The sequence below is a fragment of the Phocoena phocoena genome, chromosome 21, assembly GCF_963924675.1.
Source record: "Phocoena phocoena chromosome 21, mPhoPho1.1, whole genome shotgun sequence".
In the NCBI taxonomy this organism is placed as follows: domain Eukaryota; kingdom Metazoa; phylum Chordata; class Mammalia; order Artiodactyla; family Phocoenidae; genus Phocoena; species Phocoena phocoena.
The window spans coordinates 26,790,080-26,806,222 of record NC_089239.1 but is presented as its reverse complement, the minus strand read 5'-3'; the positions used below and the strand labels follow the sequence as shown (position 1 = coordinate 26,806,222).

General features: G+C 41.0%; 1 protein-coding gene across 1 annotated transcript in view; it reads left to right on the top strand.

The window, feature by feature from the left end:
* The window catches only part of CSMD1 (CUB and Sushi multiple domains 1), a 1,433,388-nt gene that overhangs the window by 1,342,259 nt on the left and 74,986 nt on the right, over window positions 1–16,143 (top strand). Inside the window, exon 50 of the mRNA XM_065899861.1 lies at window positions 10,629–10,814. Coding sequence (XP_065755933.1) covers window positions 10,629–10,814 — 186 coding nt within the window. The remainder of the gene's footprint in view (window positions 1–10,628; window positions 10,815–16,143) is intronic.

The window sequence follows — 16,143 nt, the reverse complement described above, 5'->3', positions numbered from 1 at the left end:
ACGTCTATGAACATGGAATAGATATACTTTTCTCTATTTCACCTCCTAAGTACAACAAATATCCCTGGACATCATATAAAATATATATATGAAAACTCTGAAAGGTGGAGAGGTGGTGGTAGAATGGCTTAGGCACCTCAGAACCAAAAGAATGACTCAGTGGTGAGTTCCCTGGGTTCTCTTTTCTACCTCAAGTGTTCCTGAATGGATGCTGGAGAAGACAGTCCTTGAAACACCAATGGAAACAGACCAAAATAATCCCCAATAAAAGCCTGCTCTTCCTGCCGAAAGACCAGGAAAGGGCAGTCAGACAAGGCAGAAAATGTTTTGTCAGTAATGGTTTTTCTCCATCCAAACCCCACAGAGGAAACTGTGGCCATAAACTGGACTCCCCCCCAACACTGCAAAGAGTGAGTGGAGAGCCCCCCAGGCTGTCTGTGATGCCCCCACCTTTCCCAATGGGTGGTGTCTGTGGAGGCTGAGTGAGGGGATGTGGCTTCATCCCTGCTGGGCAGTCAGTGATACTACTTGGAAAACTGGGCTCCCACCTCACCTGGTGGGGATGAGCTGCCCCTCCCCCTGCTTACTGGGTGGTATCAGAGGATGCACATTGGAGAGGATGCACATTGGAAAGGATGCACAGAAATATTTCCACTCCTCAGCTGTAGCAAGGCCATCCCTCTACCAGGTCAGTGAGGTCACATGGGGAGCCCTGCAGAGGCACCTCCTCCCTCTCACAGGCAGGGAGGTAGTTATGTTGACCTGGAGGAGAGTCTGAATTCCCACCCTGCCCAGCAAGGATCCCACCCTCCTGGACTATCACTGCTACCTGGCAGGAAGGAGGTTGAAGCTCCCTTCACCAACTGGAGCAACGTCAAGCAGGGTCTAGCAAAACACAAGATTTAAATAAGAGCCAGAGCCTTATAATGTAATACCCCAAATGCCCAGGTGCTAATGCAAAATCACCTACCATACCAAGAAAGTGGAAGATAACAAACTAAATAGATGAGACAATGGAAGCCAATGCCAGATGACACAGATGCTAGAACTCTCTGGTCAAGATTTTAAAGCAGGCTTCATAGACATGCTTCCATGAGAAGTTGTGAGCCTGCAGAAACAACTAGAAAATAGAAAGTCTCAGCAAAGAAATAGAAGATATGAAGAGAAACCAAATGGAATGAGTAGAACTAAAAAATACAACTGAAATTAAAAGCTTGGTAGGTGGACTCGAAGACAGGGGAAAGTACCAGTGAATTTGAAGATAGAAAAATAAAAATTACACTTTGAACAACAAAGAGAAAATATACTTGGAAACAAAAAGAAAGGAAAAAAAGAACTTCAGAGAATGTGAGACTAAAACAAAAGACCTAACATTTGTGTCATCAGAGTACCAGAAGGAAGGGAGAAAGCAGGAGAGCCTGAAAACAAATTGAGGAAAAATGGCTGAGAACTTCCCAAATTTGGCAAAATATGTGGACCTAACAGATTCAAAAAGCTAAGTGAATCCCAAATACCGGAAACTCAAAGGAATGCATACCAAGGCACAAGATAGTCAAACTTCTGAAAACTAAAGGCAAGAAAACAAATCTTGAAAGTATCCAGACAGAAACAATGGATTACCTATAGGAAAATAAGATCTAACTTACAGTAGATTTCCCATCAAAAATGTGGTGGTCAAAAGGAAATAAAACAATATTCTTCAAGTGCTGAAAGGAAAGAACAATCAGTCCAGAATTCTATAGTTAGCAAAAATACCCTTCAGGAATGAAGGGGAAATCCAGGCATTACCAAATGCTGAAAAACTAAGAGAATTTGTTGCCAGCAGACCTACGTTAGAAGCAAGGCTAAAAGAAATTCTCTAAACACACAACAACAAAAAATATAATAAACTTAGAGCATCAGGAAAGAAAAAAGAACATAAAAGAGCAAAAGTATGGGTAAATACAATTGACTTTCATTTTCTTTTCTTTTTTTTTTTTTTTTTTGCGGTACGTGGGCCTCTCACTGTCGTGGCCTCTCCCGTTGTGGAGCACAGGCTCCAGAAATGCAGGCTCAGCGGCCATGGCTCACGGGCCTAGCCGCTCCGCAGCATGTGGGATCTTCCCGGACCAGGGCATGAACCCACGTCCCCTGCATCAGCAGGCGGACTCTCAACCACTGTGCCACCAGGGAAGCCCTCATTTTCTTTTTGAGTGTTTTAAATTGTGTTTGACAACAGCAGCAAAAATTATAACATTACCTAATGTAGTTCTCAATGTATACAGAAAAACATAATTAAAAGATATTATTAATAGGGGTGGATAAAGGGATATAAAAGAATGTAAGATTTCTACACATCCCTCAAACTGGTAAGATATCGACAATAATAGACTTGAGAAGTTGTGTACATATAGTCAATACCTGGAACAATGACTGAAAAAAGCTATACAAAGAGATATGCCAAAAAATAACTACTGTAAGTAAACCAAAATGAAGTTCAAAAACTGTTCAAGTAACTCACAGGAAGGCAGGAAAAGAAAACAGAAACAAAAAAATAAAATGGCAGACATAAGTCTTAACATATTAATAATTACTATAAATGTAAGTGGTCTCAATGCACCAGTTATAAGACAGAGATTGGCAGAGTAGATAAAATGAATGAATGAGTGGATGGATATGGTCATGTTCAAATTATGGGTGAGTCCATTTTCATATGGTAATGAACTTTATTTACAGAGCAAAGCACTTTGTAGATTTTAAATTTCTCAAAAAGTACTTTGAGTTTGCCCTTCTTTAATACAAATGAGGAAATTGAGGATCAAAGATTTTTAAAGTATATGCTCTGAGTCACACAGATCATAGGTTACAGATTTGGGGCTGAAACTCAAGAACTACTGATCCAAAGATCATTTTTCATAAATTGTTAACAGAGAATGTCCCCAGGTTTTGCTTTAAAAGCATGTGTCGGTGTAGAGAGCAGCTTGGGGGGAAGTGCAAGGATCTCCTTGTAATAAAAGCAAAGCTTCCTATTTGAGGGAATATGTATCTTATTTATCAAGGACAGCATTTCTCTGTGTCTGGTGTGCTGGCTTCTTAGGCTGCTTTGTATTTTTCTCTTTACTTTCCATCTTAACGAACTGTTACTGTTATTCTTGGTCGTTGTTATTAGTGGCTGCTTTAAAATGGGCTCCCATAGGCTTAGCAGGCCTTCTCTTGCACTTGCAGATCTGCCAGAGTCTCATTTAAATGGGGACAGAATTCTCAGCCAGCTGCAGGGTAAGCGGGAAGAAAACCATCCACAACACATCCATCTTTCCTCAGGTGTTTCCATACCCAGCACAGCACCTCCCTGTCAGGGAAGGTGCTTGATGATAAAAACCAAGTGCATTCCAACTGGAAGGCTTAGCAGCCTTCCAGGGAGCATTTAGGATGGTCTGAACCCTTCATCCTCCGAGACCATACAGCTCGTTAGAGAAGCAGCCTCAAACCCCATCCCAGATCTGTGGATTCAGAATACGCATGTAATCAACATCCCTGGGATTCATACATACTTTAAAGTGTAAGAAACACTGGTACAAATGCTCTTGCTAGAGGTTTGGGATTTACTGCACGGTAAATCCACAACCATATATTTCATGTTTAATTTTAGTACTTTTTATTTGACAATTAACCCACTTGACAGCAGTTAGTACCAAAAAAGTGCGTATTCCTGGAAACAAAGCTGTAATTTTCTGTTTCAAGAAAGTCGATAGTGAAATGTTACCATCACAAAATATGTGTATATGTTGAACATCCACCCAAGAAGAGGCGTCTTGGTGATAATCTGATGCCATGGACACCAGAAGGCACTGTTGAAGCCCTATTGGTATTTATTTCAAAGTTATAGTAATTTTAGGAAGGCTGTGCCCAAGGTAATACTTACACAGACAGCTGCAGAAACTGCATTCCATGTCTCTGGGAAGCAGGACTTTACTTCAGATAAATACTTGCTAAATTTAAAAAAAAACAACAACAAAAAACTCTTCCACCCAGTAATACTACCAATCAGAGTAAGACACACGGGAATGAAAACCAGTCTGCTATCTTGGGCTTAAATAGGCACAGACGAGGGAGGGCATTTGTTGGAAAGACACCAAAAACTAAGGTGAGGAAGTGAGGGTGAGCCAGCCAGGGGGAGTGGGGTTCTTAGGGTCAGCTGGCCACACACACAGCTCAGTTTTCGGGGGAGTGGAGAATTATGGGGACTCAGAAGGAGATTTTGGTTGGCCTTGGAAGCCAAAAACAGTAGTTTAATGTTATAGGAAATAGGAAACTACTGTATAGTTTTAAAATGAGCATGAAGTTATAAAAACATTAATGAAGGCTAATCTGGCAGGTATAAAATTGAAAATAGACAATTATAATGGTCTAGGACTCTATTGAAATGCAATAGAAGGTTCTATCTAAATTCAGCAGACATGGGTTTGAGACCTCAGTCTTTGAGTTAGTGAGTGTTAGACTTGGGGCAAATCATAAAAAAAATCTAGCATCTGTATCTTTATCAGTAAGAAAATAGAATAAGGTCTCTTACTTAATAGGCTTGTGGTGAACAATGAATGAAAAAGCATGGTGTGAAAATGATATATAAACTGTAAGTCCTGTGTAAAGTAAGATGTAGATATTGTTTCATACATGATTGTATATACATATGTACATCTGCTTACACATACATACATAGATATATGTACATATACAATACAAACCCACATCATTTATGGATCTTTTAAATCAGTATTTTATAAAATATTTTCATGTGCCTAGTTTTGAATTGAATTCTTCTACTGTTATTAAACATACACAAACATATTATGCTTATGCATTTGTACTTGAAAATTAAATGCATATAAAACCTATAAAATTCAAGTTAGAAAATAATTTAACCAGTTGGATGATAATTTTTTTTAAAATTTTTATTTATTTATTTATTTTTGGCTGCATTGAGTCTTTGTTGCTGCACGCGGGCTTTCTCTAGTTGCAGCGAGCAGGGGCTACTCTTCATTGCAGTGCGTGGGCTTCTTATTGCAGTGGCTTCTCCCTGCAGAGCACAGGTTCTAGGGCGCGCAGACTTCAGTAGTTGCAGCACGTGGGCTCAGTAGTTGTGGCTCACGGGCTCTAGAGCGCAGGCTCAGTAGTTGTGGTGCACGGGCTTAGTTGCTCCACAGCATGTGGGATCTTCCCCGACCAGGACTGAAACCCGTGTCCCCTGCATTGACAGGCAGATTCTTAACCACTGAGCCACCAGGGAAGCCTGATAATGTTTTTCTTAAACTCAATTATAACTTGAAAAGTGATATGTTACTAATGGATGCTACTCTGTAGTATTTGTGTGTATGTACATATATCCATATCCATATATATATATATATACATACATACATATATTAAGAATCAACCTTTTTATCATTTTCACCATATGAACAACTATATAGCTTATATTTTTATTACCTGCTGTAAAGTCATTTGGCTTTCACTAGAAGCAGGCCCATGATTTCTATATTATCTGCCTCTGGTATTTTTCTCCTTAGATTATAACAAATTACTTGGCTCCAACATGATTATAAATACAAGAGCAAATGCAGGCCCTGATATATAGTAGAACCCAATTATAGACAGTAATCTAGACAATCTAGAATATTCTTATAATTTTTGACTAGATGTGCACATACATATATAAAGGCACACATATATACATATAAGTCTTAATCAGAAACTCTCATATGCTTGCAGTGTATACTTAAGACCCCTCAGCAGTTCACAGGTCACCATTTGGGAAACTGGCTTTTTCCTTCCATGCACCTGGGGCAGAGTGTGAGAGAGGGTTGCCGTTTTTTCTTGCAGCTCAGATCCCCTTCTGCACCTCTCACCACATCCTCTTTCCTACCGTGCATTTCATCTGCTGTCCATCCCTCCAGCTCCAGAGCTGATCAGTGGTCCTTCATACGTGACAATGGTCCTATCATATTTGATGTTGGGCTCTGTCTTTTTGATTACGATCTGGGTACCTATTGGATTACCTCCTGGATGCCCCATTTCAGACCTTATTACCTACCATGCCTCTTACCTTAACCAGGCCACAGGAAATCCTGCTTCAGGACACTCATTCTCTTCCCTGTTTTATACTGTTATGGGTGGCCTTCCTCTGGGTTTGCCCTAGCCCTCCAAGTGGGGTCCAGATAACAGAAAGATAGACCATTTTGAGGTAATGGGGATGTGAACTAGGATACTGGTAATGGGAAATGAGAAAAAAGAGAGTGTGAAGTAAACTTTTAAATATTCAGACAATGATTGTCAGTCAACCACATGAGAGCAGTAGGAGAAAAGAACCCTCCTACTTCCTGCTGAATCAAAGGATCTCGCTAGGGCTTCCCTGGTGGCGCAGTGGTTGAGAGTCCGCCTACAGGGGACGCGGTTTCGTGCCCCGGTCCGGGAAGATCCCACATGCCGCGGAGCGGCTAGGCCCGTGAGCCATGGCCGCTGAGCCTGCGCATCTGGAGCCTGTGCTCCACAACGGGAGAGGCCACAGCAGTGAGAGGCCCGCGTACCGCAAAGAAAAAAAAGGATCTTACTCGACTTACCGAATTACTGGGAGAGCAGTTTACTGAGGCAGTCTGTCAGGACAGCTGTGTGAGGGACAGCTACCAACCTATCTGGCTTGAGGCATGGGCAGAGCCCAAGTGGAAATTCAGTGGGCAGCTGGTGATAACATGGATGTCAAGATAGGAGAATCACAAGTCTAAGGCCATAGTTCAAGCCCAGGAATCACTGAGCTTTTTGAAGGGGAAACAAAAAAAAGAAAAAAGAAAAGCAAAGCAAATGGTGAGGTGTTGGAGCCTCTGAGGAGCGGCAGAAAGAAGGAGCCATTGTAAGTTTCGGAGAACAAGTATTTGAAAGAAGTAGGAAACAATAAGAGAGTGTTTTAAACTTGCAGAGAGAAGAAAAATTGCTCCTTTTATGGCCTTAAGTATGAAAAGAAAAAATCCCACATGGATTTTGCACTATTAAAGGAGGCTGCAACAATGGAAATTGGAGTGTCTTCCATTTATTTGAAACCAAAATGACAACTCTCTCATGAGATATGTAATAGAAATAAACCAGCTTCCTTCTGATTTACATTGTGCTCTCTTTTAACAAATGTATTAAAAGGAGTTGTTCCGGGCTTCCCTGGTGGTGCAGTGGTTGAGAGTCTGCCTGCTGATGCAGGGGACATGGGTTCGTGCCCCAGTCCGGGAAAATCCCACATGCTGCGGAGCAGCTGGGCCTGTGAGCCGTGGCCGCTGAGCCTGCATGTCCGGAGCCTGTGCTCCACAACTGGAGAGGCCACAGCGGTGAGAGGCCTGCATACCACAAAAAAAAAAAAAAAAAGGAGTTGTTCCTTGCAATTCATATCTGTATTTACAAAAGAAATAAGTAAAAATGGTGTGTATAGATGTGTGCACATAAAGTTCATATTCTCTCGTTTACTGAGTGCCTACATGGTGTCAGTACAGTGCTAATGGTGTTGTACACATGACGTCATACAGTCGCCACAGTTACCTTTGGGGTGAGTATTATTAACCTGAGAGCAGTGAAACGAGTCATTAAGTAACTCAGGTCATGGAGCTGGCGAATGCCAGAGGCTAGAGCTGAGTCAGATGTCTGACTTTAAAACCTGTGCTCTCAAACAGAAGGTAAATTTCATGATATGAGGATGTGATCGTTGGTCTGGGTTGCCAGACAATATAAAGCTATGTTAGTACAATAAAAAACAAAACAAACAGAAACACAAGAAACTTTACTCCCTTCAGCTATGCCAAAAGTAAGAAAATTCTCCAGGTCTTGAAAGTTGTATACATTTAGCTAACTGACGTTAAAAAATTATCTAAGGAATATCTGCCATGTAATAGTTATCATGCGGAATTTCTGGATGAATGAATACCGGATTTTAGCAGAAAACTGCCTTCATCCCATAAGCCTGAATTTATAAGTCTATGAGAATTGTTCCATCTGTTCTTCATTGAATCAGAAGTGTAAGAATTCCATTTTTAATAGAGTGCCAACCTCTGTTTTGAGCTGTGACACATAGCCTGATGTTAGGACACTCTAGGGTCTAAAACCTACAGCTCGAGACCAAAAAAGGTTCCCAGTTGTTGATCAGACAACATGAAGTGGGACCTTCTTAAGTCCTGGGAATCAGGGTTCACTTGTGAAATAAGCTTCCAGATTTAACAGAAGCAGTTATAAAGCTGTTCTGTTTTGGCCTCCTGGGTCTGAATCCTTTCAAGGTAGGGTTTCCTGTGTGCTTGTAGAATGAATGTCATCTTTCCCATTTAACCTGCCAGAGAAATGTCATTTCATTCGGTGTTCTCCCCAGATGAGAATTGTAAGGAAGCAGGACGCTGGGCACGCTTCAGTGAGTGGCAGAGAAATTAAGGTTTGTGAGAATGAACAAATGATTATTAGAGCGAAATCTCAGAGAAAATGGTGAGGAGACAAGACATTGGCAGGCAATACTCTGAGATCTTGATCGTAAAGGACATTTATTACATTCAGTAATTTGAGCTGAATATTTTGCAAAATACTTAGCAGCCTTCACACTGATACATTGCCTTGGCAAAGCAGCGGCTTTGGAAAGCCAAAGGTTATAATTCAATTATTTTCAATACTTTGTCCAAAATGATGTCCATATGTCTATGTTTTTTTGTTTTCCATTTGCAAATTTTTATTATGCTTCCCTCTCTCTCTCTCTCTCTCTCTCTCTCTGTCTCTCTCTCTCTCTCTCTCACACACACACACACACAATGTATATTTCAGGTGGTTGAAATAGCTGATCATAAATTTAAGCACAAGAGAAATTTTAGAGCTTGGCTCTTCCCAGAAGTTTGATTTTTATCAGCACTACATTTTCTTTTACTCCTCTGATAATTTCCCATTGCATTCACTGAAGATTTTGATAAAGAAAAACTAACAAAGACAACAACCAAAAAACTGACACTGAACCACAGGTGGCCTGGGCTCCCGTAGAGCAGAAGGTGGTCTCACTTGGGAATCAGGTCCGTTCTCCAGCCCTAGGTGTTACTTTTTCTTGTTGCTGCTGTTTTTTATAAATTTATTTACTTATCTCTTTTTGGCTGCATTGGGTCTTCCTTGCTGCACTCGGGCTTTCTCTAGTTGCGGCGAGCGGGGGCTACTCTTCGTTGCAGTGCACTGGCTTCTCATTATGGTGGCTTCTCTTGTGGCGGAGCGCGGGCTCTAGGTGTGCGGTCTCAGTAGTTGTGGCTCGTGGGCTCTAGAGCATAGGCTCAGTAGTTGTGGTGCATGGGCTTAGTTGCTCCACGGCATGTGGGATCTTCCTGGAGCAGGGCTTAAACCCATTTCCCCTGCATTGGCAGGCAGGTTCTTAACCACTGCACCACCAGGGAAGTCCCCGGCCCCAGGTTTTAAACAAAGTAACTGTGCTAACCCAGGCAAGTCATTTTATCTTTCTCTTCCTTACCTGTAAATTGTATTTTTATGTAAACTCTTTCAACCAATCCTTCCAGCTTTATCATACTGTGTGTATATTCTCATTGTAATCTGTGGGAAAATCTTTAAATAATCTAAATTTAAAACCCATGATGACTTAAAATCCATAATATCTTAGGTTTTGATTGAGTAAAAGAAGATCCTTAATTTAGTGATTGCAGAGCTTCCCTTTGACAAGAGCGCCTGAATTGGGTGTGTTGTTGGGAATTCCTTCTTATCCCCTTCCATTACTCTGTGTTCCTTACTGTAACTTATTTAACTTGAGAATTGTTTTTGTTTGTTTGTTTATCTCGTAGCAGATAAGTCTGGATCAGAGCTAGCAAATTTAAGAAGGAAGTGCTCATATTGACCTCTCCGTCCATCTTACTAGTTTTTACAAATTTCTTTTTCATTCACACCCCTTTCTTGCCTGAACTTTTCACGTAAAAGCTAGCCTGCGTATCTCTGTAGGACTGAGCCTTCTGTTCTAAGATCTCCCCTTAATTCCTTAGTTCTGCAGACCTGTTTTCTGACAGATAGTTTATAACTAATACATTTTATGACAATGGATGCTTTGATGCTCTTAGCTAAGGTAATATTTGCCGTTTAACAGAATTTCCTGGTGCTTTAAGGAAAATGAGTCTTTGGCGAGTTGGTGGGCGGGAAGACTTAAGCTGGGGGAGGTTTTTGAGACCTGAGGTGGGCCAGTCTTTACTCTGATTCCTATGAAGTCTCGAAACCAAGGGATCAATATGGTGATACATTTGTGATGGTAGAGATATTATTCTATGCTTTCTTTCTAGTATTAAATAAAGTAGAATGCGTCACACTGTTCTCTTGACCACGGCCATATAATAAGGCGTGTCCATGTGATTAAACTGCGTGAGAGCTATCAGACATACCTTCTAGAATAATAAATTTAAAGATACTGTATTTTGACCCATTTTCCATTGTTTCCCATTCACTCTTAAGACCCTTACAACTTTGGAAATGTGCATACTTATGACACACGTGAGAAATGCAAATATCTAACAGTTTTTATACATCTTTGAGATGAAAAATAGAAAAAGAAAAGAGGAAAATTTCATAATCTGTCAGAATAACCCTGTGCTTCCTTCGTTTCTTTTCAGCTGTGTCCTGTGGAATCCCGGAGTCCCCAGGAAACGGCTCATTCACGGGGAATGAGTTCACGTTGGATAGTAAAGTGACCTATGAGTGTAACGAGGGCTTTAAGCTGGACGCCGGTCAACAGGCTACAGCTGTGTGTCAAGAAGATGGATTGTGGAGTAACAGGGGGAAGCCCCCAACGTGTAAAGGTAAGTGTTCTAACGCTCATGCCCGACTTTGCAGATCTAAAGAAGAACAGAATGCGCTGGTGAGAACTCTAGGCTCCAAAGTGCGAGATCATCTCCCACAGCGTGTGAGGGCTCGTCTCTGGCAGTGTGGTCATGTTAATGCCAGTTTATTCCATATCAGCCACTCTGACCATTTACCATAAGCTCTGCAGTCTTGAAGGTGAGTCATATGGAATCATGTTGGTTCCATCAGCACCTAGACCATGAAATTTACACAGCAAATCCTGACTGTGCTGCCATTTTCACTTTGGTGGGGTGCAATCAAGAGGATATTGAGAAGCGAAGCACTCTACACAAAACATTAAAACGTAATTCAACACGAGCTTCCTCTGCATCTCCCATCTCACTGGAAGTTCCGTGAGGTTCAAGGCAATGCCCAGTCTATTTTTTTATCACCCGTTCTGCATAACACACTGATGCTCAATAAATATATCACTGATTTGTGAAGTGGGGTAGGTTTTCTGGAATGCTATTTACAGTATGTAATAATATTCTTAAAAGGGTCAAAAGTTTGGGTTCATTCTCAAACTCGTCTTAAAAAATAATAATCAAGTCCATAACACAAAGCCAAAAAGAACAAAAGTTCACACACACACACACACACACACACACACACGTACATGCCTACACACACAATTTATACCAAGAGTTTCATTGCTGCTCTACAAAACTGCCTCAAATTGGAAATAATCTGCTTAGTTTCTAAAAATTGAAAACTACATAGTATTTCTACATATACAATATTTTTGCTCTTAAGATATTTGCAAAATAGATCTCATGGGCTTCTATTATAATATTAATATATTGACGTTTTTGTGTATAGTGTTTTGGTCATGTTAAAATTATTTGAACATTTTAGGTATGAACATATAAATGTTTACAAAAAATAATCGACTTTCCTCCATACGTTTTATTTTCCTTGCCGTCATTTTAACCTGTTTTTTTCTTTTTTGCAAATAATTATTGCATTCCTGAGAGTCAGTAAGGCACTGTTGAGACAATCCCTACCCCTCAACTCCTGGCAACCACTAATCTTTTTACTGTCTCTATAGTTTTGCCTTTTCCAGACTGTCATATAGTTAGAATCACACAGTAGCCTTTTCGGATTGGCTTCTTTCACTTAGTAATATGCATTTAAGGATTTGTCATGTCTTTTCATGGCCTGATAGCTCATTTCTTTTTAGCTGAATAATATTCCATTGTCAGATGAACCACCGTTTGTATCCATTTACTTGCTGAGTGACATCTTGGTTGCTTCTAAGTTTTGGCAATTATGAATAAAGCTGCTATAAACATCCGTGTATAGGTTTTTGTGGACATAAGTTTTCAAATCCTTTGGGTAAATACCAAGGAGCATGGTTGCTGGATTATATGATAAGAGTATGTTTAGTTTTGTGAGAAACTGCCCAACTGACTTCCAAAGTAGCTGTATTCCCACCTCTGCATCCCCGCCAGCAGTGACGAGAGTTCCCGTTGCTCCGCACCCTCGCCAGCATTTGATGTTGTCAGTGCTCTGGATTTTGGCCCTTCTAATAGGTGTGTAGTGGCGTCTCCTTGTTTTAGTTTGCATTTCCCTAGTGACATTTGATTTGGAGCATCTTTTCATATGCTTATTTGCCATCTGGAGCCGGGTCTCCAGAATTCCAAAGCAGGTGGTTTATATCGGCCAATAAGTGGATTGGCGTCATAGAAATTCAGCACAAGGGTTAACTACATGACAATTGTGAGAAAAAAGAAGCACAGCATAGCTTTTTAAGTCCTGATTTGAGGATAGAGAAAGAGAGAAGCAGAGTTTCAGAGAGAGGGAAGCAGACAACGTGTCTTGGATTCCACCAGTAAAGTGTGTGAGGGCTCTCCTCTGGGCACAGGGCAACCAGGGAGTTGCTCCTAGGGGGAGGCCTGCACACGCCCTAACTCATCCCTGCTCTGCCAGGACATCTGCCTGCTCATCTGCACGGGGCCTTAGACAGATGGCCTGATGTAAACACTGTGGGGAGAGGTGACAGACACAGGGGAAGTAACGAGTGTGCCTGGACTGGGGTCAGTTTTTTTTTTGTTTTTTTTTTTTGCGGTACGCAGGCCTCTCACTGTTGTGGCCTCTCCCGTTGCGGACGGAGCACAGGCTCCGGACGCGCAGGCCCAGCGGCCATGGCTCACGGGCCCAGCCGCTCCGCGGCATGTGGGATCCTCCCGGACCGGGGCACGAACCCATGTCCCCTGCATCGGCAGGTGGACTCTCAACCACTGCGCCACCAGGGAAGCCCCGGGTCAGTCTTTATGGAGGAGACGGCGCTGCTACAGAGACTGAGCTTGTTTTGGTGGGATGATAGCGATAATCAGAACCACCTTTCTGAACGGTAACTCTAAACATTTGTTTGTGTTACATCATTCAATGATAACAGTAGTCCTCTGGAGAAGGTATTGTTTTCTTCATCTTACTGACTTAATACAAAGTAAGTAACTGAGATATACAAAATTCACAATTTGCAACCAAATACATTTGATTGGTCATGTCATAAAAGCATCTGGAGAAGTGTTTGGTTGTAGTCGAAGGGCCCTGTTGGAGGTCCCCTGCTGCCACCGGTAAAGCTGTGCGGTGATCGTTTGGCTCGGTACTGATGCTTTGGGCGTCACGAAAGCACAGTGGTTGTGACGTTGCCAGGGCCTGCCTAGGGATGCGCTGCGCTGTGGTGAGCCAAGGCTGTGCATTCCACTGGCCGCAAAGAGGTAGTTTCAGGATTAAATAGATCTCATGGTAAGTGGTGTTAGTGTAAGGAGAGAATATACGAGAATCCCCACAGTCCTGAGAAACGCCCAGAGATTGTGGCAAAGGAGAACACAGAAGAGAGAACAGGAGCAGAAGCCAGGCTGTGCATCTGAGGATGCTCTGGGCTACCCACATGCAGGGGCGGGGGATGGAGCTCAGAACAGCAGTCTGGACACTCCCTCAGCCCCTCCTCACTGCCTCTCCTCCTCCCGTCCCACATTCATTACATAGAGTCCCATCACCTCCACCCAGGAAGCACATCTGCCCACTCAGGTCACTTCCGTGCACGCCAAGTCACCTCCACCCACACCCATGAAATGACCCCCACAATCTCCTTTCATAGCAGCCGACTCATCTTTAAGCATATGAAAATCACAACATGACACTTCGCTGCCTAAATCCTCCCTAGAGTTCTCATGGTGATTAAGATAAAATTCGCAAGCTCTTTATTTTGAACTCACTTCTCCAAAAGGCAGATATTATGGAGAGTCCACCTGGGAACGTGACCCAGCTGGTGGATGAGTCTGATGACTATTAGACGTTTAGGTGCTCACACCACATGGATGGTAGCTCATGTAAGACTAGTCTTGGACCCCTGTATCTTCCAGGCTGGATTCCCAAAGCCTTACACAAATTAACCCATTTAATCCTTATGAGGAATGCAGTTTTGGTATCACATCACTTAGATGCAAACCAGGAGGAGATGGGTTAAGGTAGCCAGACTCACAGACAGAGTCGCCAAGTCAGGATTTGGTTCCAGGAAACCTGAGCAGAGAGCCCTGTTCCTGATCTCTGTGCTGTTCTGCCTCTTGGAATTGATTTCTCTCATGATTTGTAAGTCTTCTATGTTATGAAACTGAGACCAGAGACAGAAAAAAAAAGGTGCGTCTTTAATCTAGCATGTAATTCATTCCAAAAAGTATTCAATAGCTGATGGTAGGGGAGGGAGTCACCTTTTGTTTGAGGATCATAGCAGAACCAAATGATTTCAAAGACAACGTATATTTATGTCTAAAATTTTCTGGAAAAATCAGGAATGAGAGGCCTTTGGCAGTTCAAAGGCACATATTATATCAATTAAGAGAACTACTTCATGTTTAAATAAAGCATAATATTATAGCACGTAAGGTGGCTTAATTTATACATATATTTGATTTTTTTCTGTTTTAAATGCACATCTAGATGTACAACAGCTTTAAAGTTATAGTGAAAAAAATTAAATAACACAATTGCTTTTTACATACAAATGAGGTTCCCAGGCTGAGAAATATATAGTATGTTCAGTTAAATGATTCTTAAATGGGAAAAATCAATTTGCATTTTAAAACCTTTTTTGATACTGACTGCTACTTGTTCAGTAGGACAGGAAAACATACATTTATAATAAAATGGGAAATCGACCTTAAATTTTCTGAGTATCATCTCAAACTTTCAAATATTTTCCCCATTGTTTATTAGACTTTATAAAAGGAAGAAATGGACAGTTCCTCAAACTTCCCTGGTGTTCAAAGCCTGGAAAAATCCATTTAATTTTTTCAGGGGGAGTTGTTTTTTTCACTTAATTTAAATTAAAGAAATTGAGCCGAGTAAGCATAAAACTTTACCTCTGAGTCAAAAAATTTGGTTACTATTAACTTCTGAGATGTATATTTCCGAAAGGCCAATTCCTGTGTTGGTATGACAGTTTCATAAGCTTCTTTACCAACTGAATAATATGTAGATCAGTACACTGAACCTCAAGAGATAAGAAACACTTCAGCTTTGATAAGTAGTAAATGTAAATGGTAAATAAACTTAGCTCATTTCACCCTCGGGTTTACTAAAATGAAGGTTGTAATAAATAACTGTTTCAGTTTGAATACGGTCCACAGTCGTACAAATCTCCAAGGCAGATGTGTGAGCCTCATTTCTTTTCATTTTAATTATTTACTGAGACTGGATTTGGATCATTGAAGATATGAGCCATAATAGAGCCATAATAAAGCAAGGGAGAGTTATCGGTACAAATGGCCCATGTCTACTAGTTGGACAAATGATGAGTAGATATGTATCACGTCCTCTGCATTCAGGAGAAAACAAAACCATTAAGATTACCTTCCAACAACAAACAAAATCAACATTGAAGTCCCAATATGTAGAGGCTTTTTTCTTTTTCAGTTAAAGCTATTAGAGAAGCAAGTTTGTCGTTAATAATTTATTAAGGATCTACTATGCCCTGGGCTCCATGAGTACTTTTAAGTGATTAACTGCAATGTGTATACATTTCAGGAAAGAAGGAGCAAGTTAAAATAATATGAAATAGCTTTATATAACCTGTACATAGCCCAATCATAGAACATCTAAGATTACACATAAATTATCTGTCTATTTACACATATGTATGTCTGTACTCATCTACATGTAATATATTTACACATGTACATGTGCATACATATATAAGTAAATTATACACATACATATTTTTATATGTGCTTGCATATATGTGTGTTTGTATTATAATATAAAAATGTTGGGGATATATAT